Source organism: Gekko japonicus, unplaced genomic scaffold, assembly GCF_001447785.1.
Source record: "Gekko japonicus isolate JY-2015 unplaced genomic scaffold, Gekko_japonicus_V1.1 scaffold411, whole genome shotgun sequence".
NCBI lineage: Eukaryota > Metazoa > Chordata > Lepidosauria > Squamata > Gekkonidae > Gekko > Gekko japonicus.
The window spans coordinates 68,281-88,743 of NW_015160221.1; the positions used below are offsets into that span (position 1 = coordinate 68,281).

At 45.8% G+C, this 20,463-nt stretch overlaps 1 protein-coding gene across 1 annotated transcript in view; it reads right to left on the reverse strand.

Annotated features, from left to right (window-relative positions):
* Window positions 1-20,463, reverse strand: part of PRDM16 (PR domain containing 16) — a 325,812-nt gene that overhangs the window by 9,313 nt on the left and 296,036 nt on the right. Inside the window, exons 11-14 of the mRNA XM_015411108.1 lie at window positions 13,782-13,951; window positions 11,660-11,737; window positions 3,073-3,242; window positions 2,453-2,627 (exon numbers count right to left, since the gene is read on the reverse strand). Of these exons, the coding sequence (XP_015266594.1) occupies window positions 2,453-2,627; window positions 3,073-3,242; window positions 11,660-11,737; window positions 13,782-13,951 (593 nt within the window). The remainder of the gene's footprint in view (window positions 1-2,452; window positions 2,628-3,072; window positions 3,243-11,659; window positions 11,738-13,781; window positions 13,952-20,463) is intronic.

The window sequence follows — 20,463 nt, forward strand, 5'->3', positions numbered from 1 at the left end:
TTTCCCTCTTGTGCACCTCTTTATCAAAAAGAAAGAAAGAAAGAAAGAAAGAAAGAAAGAAAGAAAGAAAGAAAGAAAGAAAGAAAGAAAGAAAGAAAGAGCGAGCCCTGGTTCCTACTGAGTTTATGTGTTTCTGAAACTACCATTTCATACACACTGAAACACAGAATTATGGTCTCAAAACGTTTCATAGTGGGACCTATTTCTACAACTCGGTATACTTTTCGGGACCCAATTGCAAAGTCATGCCATTTGACATTCCTCCTCCACAACATGAAATGCACCCTTGAGTCCCAGTCGTGGCATATCTTATAATGCTGTTGCTCTTTCTGGGTGTTCCTTTGCCTATGACCCTATAACAGCCAGCCACACATGATTTGGCTCATGTCTTAGCAAAAGATACTCCAGGATTGTTCAGATTATTTTGTGCATTTTTAAAATCCCAACTTCCTCCATGAAGCTCAGGGTGGCGCCCTGCATTCTCCCTCCCTCCATTTTATCATCCCAACCCCCCTGTGAGGTAGGCTGACCCCAGGTCATCCAGCGAGCTTCTGAAATGCAGTGAGAATTCAAACCTGGGTCTCCCGGATGCTAGTCTGATGCTCTGACCACTAGGCCACACTGGCTGTCTAGGAACAATGTTATCTCAAGCAGAAAATAAGCATTCCGCCCCACTGGCACAAGGATAACCAGAAATTTCTCTGCGGGGCAAACAGCCATGCCTCCCCCCTGCGATATCCGGCCCGTGTGACTGGGGCCTTGGTATACTTTTCGGAACCCAATTGCAAAGTCATGCCATTTGACATTCCTCCTCCACAACATGAAATGCACCCTTGAGTCCCAGTCGTGGCATATCTTATAATGCTGTTGCTCTTTCTGGGTGTTCCTTTGCCTATGACCCTATAACAGCCAGCCACACATGATTTGGCTCATGTCTTAGCAAAAGATACTCCAGGATTGTTCAGATTATTTTGTGCATTTTTAAAATCCCAACTTCCTCCATGAAGCTCAGGGTGGCGCCCTGCATTCTCCCTCCCTCCATTTTATCATCCCAACCCCCCTGTGAGGTAGGCTGACCCCAGGTCATCCAGCGAGCTTCTGAAATGCAGTGAGAATTCAAACCTGGGTCTCCCGGATGCTAGTCTGATGCTCTGACCACTAGGCCACACTGGCTGTCTAGGAACAATGTTATCTCAAGCAGAAAATAAGCATTCCGCCCCACTGGCACAAGGATAACCAGAAATGCCTTGATTTGTGTCTCATTTAGGCACCACTTGGAACATGGAATTCCAGTGCAAAAATAATAAATGTCCATTTCATCATATGTGGCATTTGGAAACCTCAAAATGGAAGAGTCATAATTACAGCTGGCACCATACATTTGTCCGCCGTGTATGTACAATATAAAAAGGTCCCTGTTTGTTTCTTTTTCTCAGTTCATTGGCAGATTAAATATCTCTCAATCAAACCAAGAGTTGTTTTTTCTAAATTAAGGGTAGGAAACTCACACAGTTTCTGTGAGCCCTGCATCTTATCACGTAGTCAAAACATGTTGAAAAGGGCTGCTTGTAGGTTTTGTGCAGTGGTTATTTTTTAAAATAGAAGCCATGGGCTTCAAATTTGATGCACTCCCAGAATCAGTTATACCAGTCGGCTAAAGATCACACCTTTATTTTGCATCAAAAGCTTCATGATATCCCACAGGAATCTGCTAAATCAGGAATTCTGACTGCCAGCCATCTTGGAACTGATAAATTTTACTAAGGCCTGTTGCTTTCTTTGTTGGTTTTAACATTTTTAAGTTATATATTTATTGTATATCTCTTTTGTAAGCTGCCCTGAGCCCTGCTCACAGGGGAGAGCAGCCTAGAAATTTAATTGATCAAATAAATAAATAAAACAAAGGATGCCTCGGCTTTCTGATTTCCTTTCTAATTTCAGCTTGAAACAAGAAATTTTGAAAGCAGACACAGAACAGAAAAAAGAGGGGTTGTACTGAACACCGTTTCTGGATTTTTTTCTCAGGCATTGGCCAAAATTGCTGAGAAACATCAGGAAGGAGAAACGGAATACATTTCTTCAAGAAAGTGTGTGTGTGTGTGGGGGGGGAGCCATTCATAGACAGGCAGTGTGGTTTAGTGGTTAGCAAGTTAGCCTAGGCCTGTAGAGAGCATGGTTCTAATCTTCACTTGTCCCGAAGTCCACAGCATGACCATGGGCCAGTTATTTTAGTTCCTTTTATCCTGTTCTTCATCCAGGCGGCTCAGGGTGGCACACATCTTTCTCCTCTCCTCCACTGTATCATCACAACAACCTTGTGAGGTAGGTCGGGCTAAGGGGGAGTGACTGGCCCAAGGTCACCAGGTGATTTAATGGGGATTCGAACCCGAGCCTCTCCAGCCTGAGGTGTTATCCATGACAACACACCAGCTCCCAGTTCTCACTCGTGTACCTTTTGTCCGCTAGAGCCGACGATTGGTTCATCTCGCTATTTGCAATAAAGTTTCTGATCTCAGAGAAATACGAGTCCTCTTTCTCATCTAAAAGTGCATGGTTGTCTGATTCTGAGGTTGGAGAGGAAGCATTGGTCCCAAGGTGGTTCGTGATGACCCCGGAGTGTTGGCTCACTGCGGGAAAGGAACGGGAGGAAAGGAAGCATTAGGAGTTTCAAAGTCAACTGAAGATGAAACAGGAGTGTTGGTCAAAGCACTTTACGAGGCGGAGATTGGATTTATACTCTGCCCTTCACTACCCGAAGGAGTCTCAGAGCAGCTTACCCCTTCCCCTACCCACAACAGACACCCCGTGAGGTAGGTGGGACTGAGAGAACTCTTTGAGAATTGCCCTTGAGAGAACAGCTCTGACAGAACTTGTGACTGGCCCAAGGTCACACCAGCAGCTGCAGGTGGAGGAGTGGGGAATCAAACCTGGTTCTCCCAGATTAGAGTCCACGCACTCCTAATCACCACGCCACTAAAAATGTAACAGCCACATAATGCAAGCAATAATTTTTAAATCTTTTTTTTTTAAAATCAGTTTGGTGCAGTTGCTGTATACAACCTTCCTGCTCACCTGGAACATTTTCGTGTTCATGCTTCTTCAGATGCCGGTCAAGATTGGTCTGCTGGCCGAAGCACCGATTACACAGGTGGCATTTGAATGGCTTCTCCTTGTTGTGTATGTTTCGGACGTGGCGTTGGAGGTTTGATGAAATGCTGAATGATCTGTCGCAGTATTTACATCTGGAAAAAAGACAGAATTCAGGGTCAATGTAAACCACTCAGACTTCAAACATGCCCAAGTCCTTGTTGATTTTTACAGGAAGAATTAAGTCAGGTGGGACTTCACAATGCTCAGCTTTGGTTAGTTTACACTCTATTTTACTGACATCTAGCTCACCGCAATGAAAAGTGGATTTGGAAAGGCAACTATCTTGTGCAGCCAGGAGGGGTAAGTGTCCCAGGTTCAATCCCTGGCATCTTCAATTTATAAGGACCAGGTAGCAGGGGATGTGAAAGACCTCTACCCAAGACCCTGGAGATTAGCTGCCGGTAGACAATAGTGACCTTGATAGACCAATGGTCTGATTCAGTATAAGGCAGCTTCATGCATGTTAACATTCTGTTTCCTGAAAGGGATAACATGATCATTTGGGGGAAGTGCACAAGCCAGGTGTGAAATCAACAGATTTCTTCTGCTGTTGCCCTCTAGCACCTGGTATTCAGAGATACACTGTCACCAAACATGGAGGTTCTATTTAACTCTCTAGGCTAATAAGTGCTGATTGGCCTGTTTTCTCAGTATTTACCTGGTCTCCTTTTCATAAGAAGAGCCGTACAGAATCAGACCAATAGTTCACCCATCCAGCATCCTGTTCCCCACATATCATGTCTGATACTTTTTTAGCATTGTTGCTGATTTCTGTAAATTACATTGTTTATTAATACCTCTCCATGCTATTTGATTGCATTGCTTTATTCTGCGTAATCTGGCTCAAGTCTCAGCAAGAAAAGTGGGATATGAATACAGTAAATAACTACAAGGACATTTCTATCTGGTTTCATCATCTGGGCAGGGGGTCTTTCTCACTGTCTCCACCAGCAGCTGCTGCTGACCACGCCAGCAGCAGCAGAATCTGGAGCAGAACCAACCACGTTAGTTGCATTAATAATGATGATGACAATACACAATCCATAAAAATTCCAGTATGCGTTTTCTTTCAATTTGCTGAAGAGGGCAGCATTGGGGCACTCAACAGCAAGGATTTCAGAGCAATTGGGTGCATTGAATCAAGACGAATGCAGCATAAATCTCTGCTTATATGAGATTGAGGATTGGGGGGGGGGGCTATGTTTAGTCCAGCGCAGGCAACAGCAGAGATTAGTTTACCAATCAACTTCACCCAATTGCCTAGCACATTTGCCAGTACCAAGAAACCTCATTCACATGTGCTGCTGGTTTTATCCCCTTGTAGCTCTCCTTCTATCAGCGGGAGTACCAGTTTGTTTTCTTAAAAATAAACTAATCAGGAGAACGGCAAGTGTCACAATTGTACATCGCGCCGAGAGCACATATTTTCCAGATGTGCTACAGCTGTGGCTGTGACTCGGTCTCTAAAAATATCTCCCCTATTATTTTTGGATGTGGCAGAGATACATTTATGAAACACTCTCCGCGAATGTTATTTGGACCCCATGTTCACCTCGGGATTTTGTCACCATTTTGAAAAATGAGCCTGGGATCAAGACGTCAAGATTAACTTAGAAGTATGTTGCCTGAAGGCTCTTTGCCCTTCTTTCTGTCTCTCTGACCCCGAACACTTTTTGTTCTTTAACCCTAACCTTCCCACCAGAGGCCAAAAATAAGATGAAAGATCAGCCCTGGTAGCTAAGCATTTCAGAGATTTCTGGGAGTTGGCAAAATCCAGGTAATATGTGTAGAATACCTCTGAAAACATGAGATCTGAAACAGAGTGGGAGCACCTGTCCCTGCCCAACCCCAGCCAATTAAGACACCCAGATCTATTATCACTGATATCTGTTGATTCACTCACTAACCATTTCTAGCTTGCTTCTCTGGAGTCCAAAGTGGTCTTAGGCATAGCATGTGCTCTACTACTCCCAATAATACTATGGATGTATGAAATGGCATTTTATTTATAATTATGTACTAGGTATGGGCACAAACTGAGAAACAAACCACAGTTCGAGCACAAACCAGGTTGGTTTGTGTTTTGTTTTGAACCGGTTCATTTGGTCACATCATTCCCAAATCCAAAAACAAACCACCTTTTCCCCATGGAGGTTCATTTGGTTCATTAGAGTGGTTCATTCTCCAGAGAGCCTGGAATTGATTCAATCAATTCCTAGGCAACACCAGGAGTGGACTTGTGGAGTGCCCTAGAAAAACCCATAGCGGTTGTCCATAGCTTGATTGGCAGCTCTGGGAGCCAACCACGGAGCTCCCATTCTGCTCTATGGGAGCAGATTGTGTGTATGTGTACATACACACACACACACCCCATACCCTGACTCAGCTGCTTTCACTTTGCAGCAGGAGGAGAGAGGAAATTGTCATCGTGTAAAAGCAAGATAGGAAGAATGACTGGCTGATTTAAGGGGAGGCTAGAGCCGAGCTTTCCTGGGGCACCTGCTTTGGGGAGCTATAACTCAGGCATCCCAAATGCAATCTTTGCCAAACTTGGAGGGTCGGTGGAGGAGAGCCTGCTGAAGACTCTCTGTGAGTTTGGCATCTCTATCACCTCCCAAACTCATGAATTGAACAAACCATAAACCAGTTCAGGAGATGGGAAAAGTTCATGAAAGGTCATGGTTCGTGTAATCAAACGAACCACGAACCACCACGAACCACTATTTTCCTGGTTCGTGCCCATCCCTATTGTGTAGATTTTTAGCCACCCAGGAGCTCAGGATGGCATGCATTATTCTCCCCTCCTTCCAACAACCCTCTGAGGTCGGTTAGGCTAAGACTGGCTGGGCTAAGGTTTCCCAGTGAGCTTCCGCAGCAGAGTAAGGATTTGAATCTGGCTCCCCAGACTCCTGGTCCCACTCTCTAAGCCACCACATTGTCAGGTTTGGTATCTAGGTTAGTATTACCGGCTCTCTAAGATCTCAGGCAAGGACTCCTCCCAGCTGTGCACCTGAGATTTTTTTTTTTAAACACTGAGGATGCTAGAGACTGAACCTGGAATGTCAGCGTGAAAGGCATGGGCTCTTCCACTCAGCTGTGGGGTAGTCCCCAAAGGGCGCCTTTGTCTTATTCCCACCACAAAGTCACCTAGCCTAGCACCATCTGCATTGACTGGCAGCAATGCTCAGTGTCGTTCCGGTCCTGCTGCCTGAAATCCTTTAAAAAAACAGCAACATAGTAATGCGAGAGACTGAATGTGAGACCTCCTACAATCATCACTGAACTGCGCCCCCCCCCTTCTGAATTCCTGGACATTTCATCCGCCCTGTTTCCAATATTTCTAGATCCCTTGACCCCAGCTAAAGATGCTATCAAATTCAACACGTTTGCCAGTTTGCTACAGATATCCCCTGTGTCTGAGGTTACTCCTGCCCTGAGCAAATCAAATTGACGAATCTGAATTTTCAGGCCATTTTGTTCGTGTGTGTCAAAATTCTATATATAAATGTATGCAGTTTTGGACAGTGTTTGTGCACTAAGAACTCAACATTGCAACTGCATGTATATCACACATAGGAATGACCTGCACTGTATGTCATATTCACATTAACAGGGGATTAGACAAAGTTACAGAGAATGGGTCTATCAAAGGCTAGGAAGCCATGGTGGTTACATGAGGCTTCCATGTTTGGAAGGAATAACCCTCTGAGTGCCATTGCTGGGAAGCGGCAGCAAGAGGAGATGGTGTTGGCTTCTGTGCCCCTATTTGTGGTTGGCCACTGTGCGAAACAGGATGCTGCACTGGATCAATCTGTTACCTTCGTCCACAGAGCCCAGGGCAGCACACAGTTCTCCCCCTCTATTGTATTCTCCCAACAATCCTGTGAAACAGATCAGGCTGAAAGAGAGTGGCCCGAGATCACCCAGTGAGCTTCATGATGGAGAAGGATTTGAACGCAGGTCTCCTCGGTCCTAGTCCAACACTCTGTACCAGGGCTATTTTTGGGCAGGAACGCACAGGAATGGAATTCCGGCTGGCTCCCAACTTGGCCATGCCCAGCAGGAACTCATTAGCATAATAGGCCACACCCAACGGCAGAAACTCATCAGGATTGGCTACATTGGGTGTGTGTGGCCTAACATGCAAAGGAGTTCCTGCTCCAAAAAAAAAGCCCTGGGTTTTGACAACAAACAAGGTAAACAGAATAACAAGCAAAAGGTGGGTGTGGCTGGATAACCACACTTCTGGTAACATGGGGGTGCGGCCTAATGTGCTAATGAGCTGTGCTGTCAGGGGTGTGGCCTAATATGCTAATGAGTTTCTGAGGTTGGGTGTGGCCTATTATGCTAATGAGTCCCTGCTGGGCTTTTTCTACAAAAAGAGCCCTGCTCTGTACCACGTTGGTTTGACCCAAGACACTAAGCTGCTCTTCTGTTCTACGCATCAACACCATATAATGTGTCTAATAAATGCATAAAAGATGAAGTGAGCTCTGACTAATGAAACCTTATGCTGGAATAAAGTTTTTTTAGTCTTTAAGGGGCTACTGGGCCTCTCTTCAGTTTTACAAGAACCAGAGAACGGCAATGGAAATGGGCCAACCAAAGCCCTTCACGGTGACCACTTTTACAAACAAACAAATAGAAAGGAGGTGGAGGGAGAAACATAAATGCACTCGTCCCTATCTATGGCTTATATCATTTGAGCCTCAAGTTGGATCCAGCCAGCCTTTCTCCTGGTGAGAATGAAGGAGGAGGTGCATTTTAAACACCCAAAAAGGCTAAGTTGGGAATCCAAAAGCTTTTGCGAGGAGGACAGGGGTTGCAGTGAGAAGGGGAATTGGACAAGACGGAGTGAGAAATCTGCCTGGATCTGACCCTCCGCGTCTTTGGGACATCTCCCCTGCTCCTTCTTACCATCTCGCAAGAACTTCAAAGTGTCTTGTGCAAAGCGAGCCCAACTTGGCGGCCTATCTGTTCATTTATTTAGATGTCCAGGAAGTCTTTGAAAAGTTCCCTTTGACAGCCTTGGCTGGAACTGTGAGTGATGAGGATCAAGGTTAGGATGTGGAGGCCAGATAACAAGCTTGTTAAAAAAAATCAAAACCAGAGGGAGATGTTAGCGGAGCTGCGCCTAATGGCTGAGCGCATGAGGAACGAGGCGAAAGGTTATTGCATTTAATGTGGCCTCAGTGGGGACACTCCTTGGATCTGTGCTGGTTTCCATCTAAATCCTTGGAAGGAGGAGAGAGAATATGAAGGAATATCTGCTTTTAAGTTCAGAGGACCAAAGAGAATGGGACAGCTACAAGCAAGTATAATTGTTGGAGTTAGTTGCTTCATGCAACATTTGAAGGGGATTTGGGGGCTTGCTCCTTTTGGTGAAACATCTCAGGCACTTCACTTCTATACGAGACTGCAATTAACAACAGAAGATGGAGTCTGTCAGGACTAGGGTTACCCACCTCTAGGGGGTGGGCTGGAGATCTTCTGGAATTTCAACTGATCTCCAGGTGACAGATCAGTTGCCCTGAAGAAGATGGAAGGTGGACTATGTTGTCATGCCCTGCTGAAGTCTCTCCCCTCCCCAAAGCCCGCCATTCCCAGACTCCACCCCTTCAACCTCCAGGAATTTTCCAACCCGGAGCTGGCAACCCTAGTCCAGGCTGGGCAGAGTTTGTGAACACTATCTGGACTACAAATCCCATAGCCTTGGGAAACAACAACAGCAAAACATCACATTCTTGAAGACATCTTCCCAGGGTCACACGAGATGAAGCAGAGATCTAGAGCGGTCCAGCGGTCGTACTATTAGTGTTGAGGCGTAAATAATTGCTGCTAAGATAAGGTTTACATTTTTGGTTTTGTTTGATATTTCAACTTGTTTATACTGCTCATATTTTTAACTGGATTTGAATGTATAGTCTTGAACTCTTGTTTTGGTATTTTATATGTATGTTGTATGTAGTATGTTGTGGATGTGCTTGAGACCATTGCTCATATGAGCTGAAATAAACTAACTATTAGTGGAGAGAGTTGAGTAAAAATCCCCACTCAGATACAAAACCTCTTTGGGTGACCTTGGGCCACACATCCAATCTCAGCCTAGCCAACCTCAGACAGTTGTTGAGAGGACAAGACTGAGGACGGGAGAACTGTGTACCTGGGCCCCTTGAAGAACGGGCAGGATCAGATAGATTTACTGACAGATCACAGATTTTTCCAGCGCCTTTTAATGGAGTGTCTCAGATCTGCATAGCCACAATTCAGATCAGTACCATGTGAAAAGGGGAGAGGAGGTCCCCGTCCTGCAACGTTTTGCCTGTCGAAAGCACAACTCCCTCTATTCATGAGGAAAGGTGTGTGTGTATGTGTCTTTTGTCCCACCCTTCCAAGACTATTAAGACAGTAGGTAGTGAGGAGTGGCTGTCTGGATATGTAAAACCATGCAGGAATGAAGGGGTTAGCCCCTCTTCCCTCCCTATGTGTCCCCAATCTGAAACAGGGCTAAAGGTAAAAAGGTAAAGGTTTCCCTTGCTTGAAAGCTAGTCGAATCCAACTCTAGGGGGCAGTGCTCATCTCCATTTCCAAGCCAAAGTGCCAGCGCTGTCTGAGGACTTCTCCGTGGTCATGTGGCCGGCATGACTAAACACCAAGGCGCACGGAATGCTGTTACCTTCCCGCCAAAGTGGTACCTATTTATCTACCTGCAATTTCTTGCTTTCGAACTGCTAGGTTGGCAGGAGCTGGGGCCAGAGACGGGAGCTCACTCCGTCACACGGCACTCGGGTCTCGAACTGCCAACCTAGCAGTTCAAAAGCAAGAAATTGCAAGTAGATAAATAGGTACCACTTCGGTGGGAAGGTAACAGCGTTCCGTGCGCCTTGGTGTTTAGTCATGCCGGCCACATGACCACGGAAACGTCTTCGGACAGCGCTGGCTCTTCGGCTTTGAAAGAGAGATGAGCACCGCAACCCTAGAGTCGGATTCGACTGGCTTTCGAGCAAGGGAACCTTTACCTTTACTTTAGGCTATTAAAGGAAAGAACAAAGGAACTCCTTAAGCAACCAAAAGAATAAGGGAAAAAAACTACAGATGTAAGAACTGGGATACCGTGATGGACTTCTTCCTACTCGGACCAAGCCAGAACTCTTTCCAGACAACAGTATTTTTGTAGCTAAATTTATAAACCAGAGCTGTGAAAGGGAGCATTAGAAAATCAATTATCAACCAACCTCTTTTCAAAACATTGTGTGAACTCTCCAGAGTGCTGTTACAAAACGAGATTTACCAGAAGTCGGTCTTCGATGGCTAAAAACATGCATGGAGCTTTTTTTTCTGGGAAAGGACCAGACCAAATACATCTTTATTTTGCTAAAGCTTCAGTTAAGTATAAAAGTCTCCTTTTTTGGAAGAAAACGGAGCTGAACAAGCTGTGAACAGTCTAGCGTGTGTTTTGGACCTGGTGAGTGAATACTGCTGGGCTCCCTTCATTCAATGCAGAAGAACATCAGCTGATACATCCATGCATTTCCTCTGTCCTGATTTCCCACGGGGGAGTCCTGCTCTCTGGTCCCTGTCCCTGTAAAATCAGTAGCCCTCTGCACACAACCTCTTCTGTGTGCTGACTAAATGCGCATAGAGGCGGAGCAGGCACAAGCATGCTGGCCCCTTCTGCCGCCCCTGCACATTCACCATCTTGTGAGCACGGCACATATGGAGGACGCACCCTGAGATACGCTCCCTTCCCAGCAACCCCGGTCACAGGGAGGAAGTGGGCCGACCACTGTACAGTGGCTGTGATATAGCCTGCCCCTCCTCTTTCTGAGTGGGGGCACCAATGGCGTTGGGCTTACCCGCCCCTCTTCCTTCCCTTGGCATACAAGCTGCCACCAAAGGTGGAGGCAGTGATTCTAGCTCTCCCTCCTCCTCCTCCATCATATAACCCAACAGCAGCAATGGTTGCTGTGCACCTCTGACTACTGTTCATACCCCTACCCCTGTTAGCACTTGTAGAAGCCACAAATGTTCACCAGAGGAAAAGGGGTACACAAGCAAATGGATGCTCCCAGCGGCAATGCAGCTCAACCCCCACCTGCATGAATAAGAATTAGTGGCAACTAGCAGAAAAGGCCTCCCTCCCTCCCTCCCTCCCTCCCTCAAGCTCAGCATAGCATGCATTTCTCCCTTCCCTATTTTATCCTCACAACAACCCTTTAAGGTATTTTAGGCTTTGAAAGAACAAACAGCCAAGGCCACCCAATGAACTTCACGGCAGGGCATGTAACTGAATCCAGGTCTTCCAAATCATAGTCGGATAGATACGCTAACTCTACTTGCCTCTCTGCCTTCACTGGCTGTGTTACGTCTATGCCTGGCAAGGGGGCCTGCTGGAAAGAATCTTGCCAAGCCCCCCGCCTAGCAATCATTTTCACTGGGAAACTGAGAGATTGGTGTCTGCAGTGTTTTGCTGTTGTTCCCGATGTTTACAAGCTATGCTCACATTTACCTGTAAGGTTGTTCTCCTGTGTGTGTCCGGAGATGTCTCGTCAGATTTGCTGAACGGGGGAAGATCTTACCACAGTACCTAGAGGCCGAGAAGAGAAAGAGAAAAAAATATAGTGAACTCTATGCAGTATTTTCAAAGTCCCCCAACTCTGCAGTGCTAAGATCCAGAGATTGCTTATTAATATGACAAGAGAGTGAAAGAAACCTTGCCTTAAAAAGTAGGCTTTGGCAAACATCTTTATTCGCTAGTTGTCATCATCATTATCATTATCAGCACCATAAATACTATTATTATTTGCCCTGACCTGGATAGCCCAGGATAGCCCAATCTTGTCAGATCTTGGAAGCTAAGCAGGGTCAGCCTTGGCTAGTGTTTGGAAGGGCGACCTCCAAGGAATACCAGGGTCATGATGCAGAGGTAGGCAATGGCAAACCACCTCTAGAACATCTCTTGCCTTAAAAACAAGTCTAGCTCACCACTTAGTGGTACATAATGCTAAAAGAGCTAGAACTTCTGGCTGCCAGACAATCTTAGGATCTCCTGACTATACTACACACAATGCCATACAATGATTATGATGATTTTTTTAAAAATTTCATACTGTGGTGAACAGACAGAAAGCTGAACGCCCTCCTTACTTAACAAAAACCCTGACCACCCTGTAGCTATTAGTTGGGATGGGCACAAACCGGGAAAATGCAAGTTCGTCCTGGTTCGTGAGGTCATACGAAACTTCACAAACCTCCCCATTTACCAAACCAGTTTAGTTAGTGAGGTTCAGGGGATGATCTGAGATCTTCCCTCCCTCCTTTCTGCTGGGGGTGGCTCCCTGAGGCCAGGAGAATAGAAGGGGGGGAAGATCTTGCAGAAACCACTTAGAGTGAACACTTGGAAGTGTTCAGCTTCACCTGCTCATTCTCTGACAGGGGTGTCAAAACAGGTAAGATGTGTTTGCTACAGCAAGGAAGATGAAATTCTGTAATGTGATATTGGCATTAGAAGAAAAGACTGAAAGGGGGTTCTTTAAATCAAATCTCCCTCTAAGCTAGTGAGCAAAAATTCTACTTTGTGAGCTACTGGCATTAAAGTTGTGAGCGAGCGATTGGGCTACTGCATACATTAGTTTGCTCTGGAGCCATCCTTCCAGAGTGAAGACAAAAAATGTGTGAGCCAGAGGCTAAAAAACTGTGAGCTAGCTCACACTAACTCAGCTTAGAGGGAACACTGGTTTAAATGCCTCTGTCTTGAAACTCAGTATATGCAGGACTGCTTCAACTACTACCCTAGCTATATGAAGACCACTTTTCCGTAACTGGCGGAAGTGGTGGAAAGCACTGTCAAAGCAGAAGGCAACTTATAGTGACCCCATAGGGTTTTCAAGGCAAGGCACGACCACAGGTGGTTTCCCATTGCCTCCCTCTGCATAGCCAGCTTGGACATCCTTGGGGGCCTCCCATCCAATTACTAACTAAGGGCAACCCTGCTTACCCAGGCCATCCTGGGCTAGCCTGGGCCATCTGGATCAGGGCACTGGCTAAAATACAGGTGAAGTAACGCGTAAAAGACCCAAGCATATGAAAAGCTGTTGCAGCTATGGAATTAGCAACCTACTTGTTACTGCTAGGAGCAGTCCAGTAGGGGGACCAGCTGGTGGGGGGAAAATGGTTTCTCCTCCTTGGATGAGGGGAAAAAATGGAGATGACATACGGGGACACTGAAAGTGCTTTATCCTCTCAGACCTAGCAAGGTCAGCATTATCTACTCTTGACAGGTTCCGGCTCTCCGGGGTCTCAGACAGAGGTGTATTCAAGTCACCTCGTACCTGATCCTTGTAACTGGAGATGTCGGGGATTGAACCTGGGAACTTCTGCATGCCAAGTGGATGCTCTAACACTGAACCACAGCTCCTTCTCTGAAGCATCCAGGAGCAGCAGCAATGTATCTGCATCGTGGTGCTAGATGCAGATGTGTGGTTCCCCTGGACAGCATCTTGCCGAGGACACTCATTTTGGCTCTGTGTACCTCTGATGTTCAGTCTTTTCACATCTTGTGTCCCTACCTGAAGCTCTGTTCAAGCTGAACCTCTCAGTGTGAGCTAGCAACTACCCAATCTCACTTTTACCTGCAGGTATAACGTTCTTTGCCCTTGCGCAAAATGGGGTCAGACAACGTTGGGGGTGGTGACCGGAAGTTGAACGGGTGGTGTGGAAGGGGCTGTAAGGAGGCGCCGGCGTCTGCTTTCATGGCTGCAAAACTCTCCAGTTTCTCCGTCATGGTTTCTATTGCCGACATCTGTTGGAACAAGGGAAAAGTTCCTTCCGTCAACAAGGGGAAAGTTGCAGCAATGATTGTGATGGTAGATTCCCACCGTAAAACTTCCATTCATAGCATGCACAGGAATTGTTTGGCCAGTTCAAAAATCAATATCTTCCTTGCAGGGTATAATGGTAAAGGAAGGGGTGAGTTTGGACCACGAGCCTTGATTCTGGACACTAAATGAGCAAATCTCTTATTGGTCCTTTTGAACTTGTAAGAGACAAATCTTTGGTAGAAGGCCTTTACACTTCAACAAGTACTCTTGTTTCTCAATGAATTTCCCCAGGAAAAACTATCATTCTTTGGCTTACTGAGGTAGGTATGAGGAGACTCTTTGAGTCCCTTTCCATACGCACTTTCAAAGGCAAATCAACACTGCTTATCACTGCTTCACATGATATGATTCCATGGGCTATAATATGATATGAACAGAAGGGTCATATGGAAATTGTACTGAACTCCACTGAAGCTGAGTTCACAATTGGCCATCCTTTCTGTCCACTGAACATGCTCCTGTGCTTGGTTTTGAGGTTGGTGGCCCATAAAACCTGGTATAGATGCCTAAATGTAGGACTGAACAGAAAGGGGTGGTGTTGACTTCCACTTTTCCAGTGGGGATAGCAGACACACACACCCCTTTGGGAGACAAGAACATCTGCCTGTTCAAGAAGCATTGTTGTTGTTTGCCCTCACATTCCTGATTCATTCATTCGTTTAATTAAATTTTTAGACCACCCTTCCCTGCAAGCAGGGCTCAGGGCAGCTTACAACAGAAAGGAACATACAATAAATAACTGAAAGTTAAAAACTGACAGTAGAGTATACAGTGCATATATCAGCAACATCCAACTCATTCCAAGATGGCGATAAAATTTCAGATTTTACGAGCCTCCTGGGGGGGCGGGGCTTGCGAAGAATGGAGTGTGTGGGAGTGCCAGACTACATGCTGGACTGTCACTGTACTCAACCAAATACCTGGCAGACCATCTCTGCCTTACATGCTTTGTGGAAAGGTAACAAATCCCACAGGGCATGGATGTTCTCCGGCAGAGAGTTCCGCCAGGTAGGGGCCAGGACTGAAAAGGCCCTGGCCCTGGTTGAGGGCAGCCGGATCTCTCTGTCTTGAGACCACCAGGAGGTTCTTACTAGGATCACCCATGGGACCAGTCTAGAAAACATGGTGTCTGCTCTCATTTATCTCAGTGATGTCAGCATGCAATCAACTCTGATTGGCTATTTAGCACTGGGACATGGCTTTGTACTGCCGTGACATATGTCGTATGTAACCCTTGATTGGCTAGGATCAGTCTATAGGAGAAAAAGAAACCTAACCAAGGCAAAAAATAAAAATGGTTTTCAAGCAGCAGCAGATGGGGGGGGGGGACAGCAGCAAACAAGGGCAAAGAAAGCAAACTCTTTTATCACTGGAGTTTTTGAGAGCTTTCTGTTTCCCCCCAAAGCACTTATTTTTGCCCAAAATCAAAGCAGCTCAACAGGAATATCCAAATCCCAGATGAAATAAATAACTGGTGAAGATGCTGTTGTGGAATGTTGTTGTTGTTATTTCAATTTATACCCCGCCCTCCCCACAAGCGGGTTCAGGGCGGCTTACAACAGTGGCACCAATTGCCGATAAAACCATATAAAACATATGAAACAGTACTATACAAATAAAACCATAAAATCCTAAGGTGCTATTGGTTATACAGTATACAACCCTTTCCGCCTGTACCTTGCTGTACTTAGTGAACACTCAATAAAGAAGAAGTAATAGTAATAGAAGGTTTACAAGTTACAAGACAACTGCAAGTCAAATTGTTGAGGACACTGAGAGATCGGTGTTTGATTTGCTTGTGGGGGGTAGGGTGTTTTTTTTTTTTTTTTTTAGTATGAAATAAAAAGCTAGGGAGCAGTTGCTAATTCAATCAGGGAAACATCACATGGGCTGGAGGCTTTTGGTCCATGCCATTTTCCTGATCTTTATTGCCCTTGTCAACATGCTGTTTGCTCAGAAGTGGGGAACAGGCAGGCATCTGTACCAGTTTGATGTAGTGGTTAAGTGTGTGGACTCTAATCTGGGAGAACCGGGTTTGATTCCCCACTCCTCCACTTGCAGCTGCTGGATGACCTTGGGCAAGCCACAGTTCTGTCAGAGCTGTTCGTGAAACAGCAGTTCTCAGAGGGCTTTCTCAGCCCCACCTACCTCACAGGGTGTCTTTTGTGGGGAGGGGAAGGGGAAGGGGAAGGGGAAGGGAAAGGAGTTTGTAAGCTGCTCTGAGACTCCGAGTGAAGGGCGGGGTATAAATCCAATATCTTCTTCTCTATCATACCTATTCCCTACAGCTATGGGGATTGTATGGAACACAGTTCCATGCGCCTTGGTGTTTAGACATGCCGGCCACATGACCATGGAAACGTCTTTGGACAGCGCTGGCTCTTCGGCTTTGAAACGGAGATGAGCACCGCAACCCTAGAGTCGGATTCGACTGGCTTTCGAGCAAGGGAACCTTTACCTTTTTTAAAGGGGATTGTACAATCTAGAGGTGTGCCACTAGGATAATTGATCTGGATATATGTGGGGGAGAAGAACTGTGTTTTCCCGTGAACCCTAGAAGGTGGAGGAGGGCTTATCTGCGAAGGATGAGCCATTTCCCATCGTAGCCGAGGAAGCAGATTGTCCTCAAGTCACAGTTGTTTATTTCCTCCACGGCAGTGAAAAGTAGACAACCAGGACATCTGTAACTGTTCAGAGGCACTTTTGTGTGGAGGAGAGCTGGGTTCAAATTCCCCACTCTGGACGCTGGGCCTGTCTCCACCTCTCTGTTTAACCTACCTTACAAGATTGTGGGCAGGATAATAGTGTGTGGGGAGCATACACACATGTCAGTTGCCTTGAGCGGCTCGTGAACGGAGCAGGCTAGAAATAATTAAAGGGGGGGAAATTGCAGATTTCTGAAACCTGGGGTTTAATTAAAGGAATGAGATGCACCCTCTCCAGCTTTAGGCATGAGGTGTGGAAATATGAATAACTTAATTTCCCCAGTTTTATGGGGAGCCTACTGAGAGGAAATCGCTGAAGCTGTGATAGGACTGTGATAGCTGCCACTTATACCTGACTCCATGGATGTAAGGATGCCTGTCAGGTTCAAACCACTTCAGTGGTTCAAGGAGGGAATGTGCCCTCTCCAGCTAAGCACTGGGGGGATCTTCTGCTTATGGGGAGAAGGAGAGAGAGCCACTTACTCATTCTCTGTGAGATCCAAATAAAATCACTGATTCGTCACTGCCCCAGAGCAGTTGTGTGCTGCACAGAATGCAGTGGAAGAAGTCTGGGCCAGGTGACTTTGGGCTGTGGGGTAGGGTTGGGTATAGAGGAAGAGGAACATGTATTTGAAGGTTTGTGCGTGTGTCAAAAGTGTGCCATAACTTAGCGCAAAAAATAGGAGGCTCTCTCTGAGCTAAACCTGCTCTCGGTTACGCTTCTTCACTGTTGTTTAGCAGAGGAGAATAATCCAATAATTTCAAATTAAAACGTCTACCTCATAAAATAAATCTCATTTCAAAAGGTGCACAGGGCGGGGGGAAGCAAAAACAGGGTCAATTGAAAACACTTTGATGGTAAAAAGAAAGAAAAAGAAAGAACAAAAAATGGAAGAAAAGAGGGAAAGATAGGAGAGCGAGCAAAAAAAGAAAGAAAAGAGGGAGAGAAAGGAAAGAGAGAGAGAGAGAGAGAGAGAGAGGAAATTAATGAAGCAAAAATATGGTGAATTAAAATTGCTTTGATTATAGAAAGAAGGAAAGAAGGAAGGAAGGAGAGCAAAAAAGAAAGGAGAGAGAATTAATGAAGCAAAAATATGGCCAATTAAAATGCTTTGATGAAGGAAGGAAGGAAGGAAGGAAGGAAGGAAGGAAGGAAGGAAGGAAGGAAGGAAGGAAGGAAGGAAGGAAGGAAAGGGGGAGGGAGAAGGAAAGATAGGAGAGCAAAAAAGAAAGAAAAGAGGGAAAGAAAGGAGAGAGAGAGAGAGAGAAAGAAAATGAACAAGAGAGAACTTGTCTTGATAACTGAGGAATAAATTGCAGAAGGCTGACAACTATTCATAACCCTTAAAATAAAAGAAAATAAAAGGGGGCTCATAAAAGCCATTCAGAATAGATCTCGGGCTCCAATGATAATAGCAAGGGAGCAGCTCGCAGAGGTTCTGAGACGCACAGAGGTCTCTGCCTCGGCTGCCAGTCATGTAACAAAACCATCCGGTTAAAATGCTCTGCGGATCTCGCAGAGAGATTTCTCGCTCAGCCCTTTGCCGGAGTACCTGGAGATGGCTTTTGTTGTTCCCTGTTCTTTCGGCACTTAATCACAGAGGTTTTGCCAGTGTGATACGTCGTGGGCTTATTTTAAAATTCTAAACACCGGCCATGGCCTTTCCATTTGGTACCAGCATTTTGCTATTTAAGGAACGAGCGGCTGGTTAGAAGTGACAAAGAGAGAGGAGAAGAAGAAAAGACTGTCATCAGGTGGGGGGAAAGGGTTGCCATTAAGTAATCATAAAAAGCTATGCCATTGATTGATATGGGCCAGAGGTTCGTTTGAAACAGATAATGCAGGAGACATACAAATCAATGCAGAGGACGGAAAAAGGTTTCTTTTGTCTAAATGGCTTTTCAGAAAGATACAAGGTCACATTTTCAAAGACGCCCAAGAGATCAGCACCAAAATCCTAAACACGTTTACTCGGATGTTAATGCCACTGGCTCCCAAAGGCTAATCTCCCCCCCCCCTAATTTTTGCTCAAACTGACATTTGCTTTGGGGGTGTTGTTTTTCTAACTGTCCCAGCCCAGTAAAAATCCACAGGCAAAACCCCAGTATATCTTTTAGGTAACAGAGAGAACAATCCTTTATGCAAGCAGAGCTTAGAGCATGGGTTTTCAAATCAGCACTCAATACAGTTTCATTTGGGGGGGTTATTCTGTTGCTCTTTTAGACATTTGGCCTGGGATAGTTTTAGCCAAGGCTGACATCCTGTCTTCAGAAACACATCCAAGGGTTGCCAAGACCCTGGAGAAAAAAATATACATTGCTCCTTTAATAAAAGCTTAATGTGTGTAACTTGGGCAGTTGAACTTTTCAGGGCACAGAGGTAAATGACCACCACCTGGTAAATAATATTGCATTAATATTCTGTTAAAGGGGCAGGGAATTTGTTCTCCAGGTTACTGGCAACATTAATGCACATATACATTAATGCACATATACAGCTACCCACTTCTCTGTGTGCTTCTTCCCTCCAAGCACGTGCAGCCCCATCTCTCCCTGTGTGCTGACAGGTGTTTTGTTTTTTTTAATTGAACTATTGGAATACTTGTAAACATTCTGTAACACCCCACCAGCTGAGCCAATGCCTAGGTAAGGCTTATTTCAATGCAATGAGCCAGAGTGTCTGCAGCCAATAGCTACAGAGGTTTCAAAGACTGCAAGCCTGAATTTATTTCAGGTTGGCTCCCCCCCCTTCTCTTGCCAAGTTTATCTGACTTTGAGGGTGGGTAAAATGGCAAGATCTCTATTTTTTCCCCTGCCGCACATTAGTGAGTTTTGTGTTTTGATACCTCATTCATCTCTCTGTGACCAGGGTAAGAACCCTAAAATGATTATCCGAAACAGACTTTGTCTTTGTAATAGATATACAGATAGCATTGTGGGATACTAGCTTGACAGATATTTCCCCTGGCCTGAAGTTTATTAGCTTGAGTTGTGTGTTTTCTCTCCCTCCCTCAGCCCCCCCCCCCGCAATGCGTGTTCTTGTCCAGGGGCTGTATCTTGCTCACCAGACTTGCTGGGATAGCTATCAGATCCGTGCAAGGCAGATCTCCTTGCTATTCTAACCCTCACAAACACAGGATGTCCCTGGCTGGCCCGTCTCCATTGTGGGGTCTGCTCGAAAGGAAAATCAAGGGAAGTTATTAACCAAACTCTCAGGCCCAGACCAAACAATGAAGAAACTAAGTTTAGCTGTGAAAGCAACCCGCTTTGGGTTTTCACAAAGTGCCTTTGAGTGCTGCCGGAAAGGCCCCGGCGAGGAAACAAATGCAGGAGTGCCTGCTGTAAATGAATCCGTGGTGCAGGCTCATGTCACTGCCGATGGAAGATGAGGGAGGGGCCGTGGCTCAGTGATGGAGCCTCTGCCTGGCAGGCGGAACGTTCCGGGTTCAGTCCCCAGCATCTCCAGGTAAAAGGATCAGGTGTTAGGTGATCAGAACATAAGAGAAGCCATGTTGAATCAGGCCAATGGCCCATCCAGTCCAACCCTCTGCGTCGCACAGTGGCCAGAACCCAGGTGATACGAAAGACCTCCGCCTGAGAACTTGAGTAGACAAGACTGACTCTGATGGACTGAGGGTCTGATTCAGTATAAGGCAGCTTTGTATATCCCTGCGGACGGCTTGTGCCTCATCTGCAGTCTGAAACGGATTTCAAGGGGGTCACTGAGC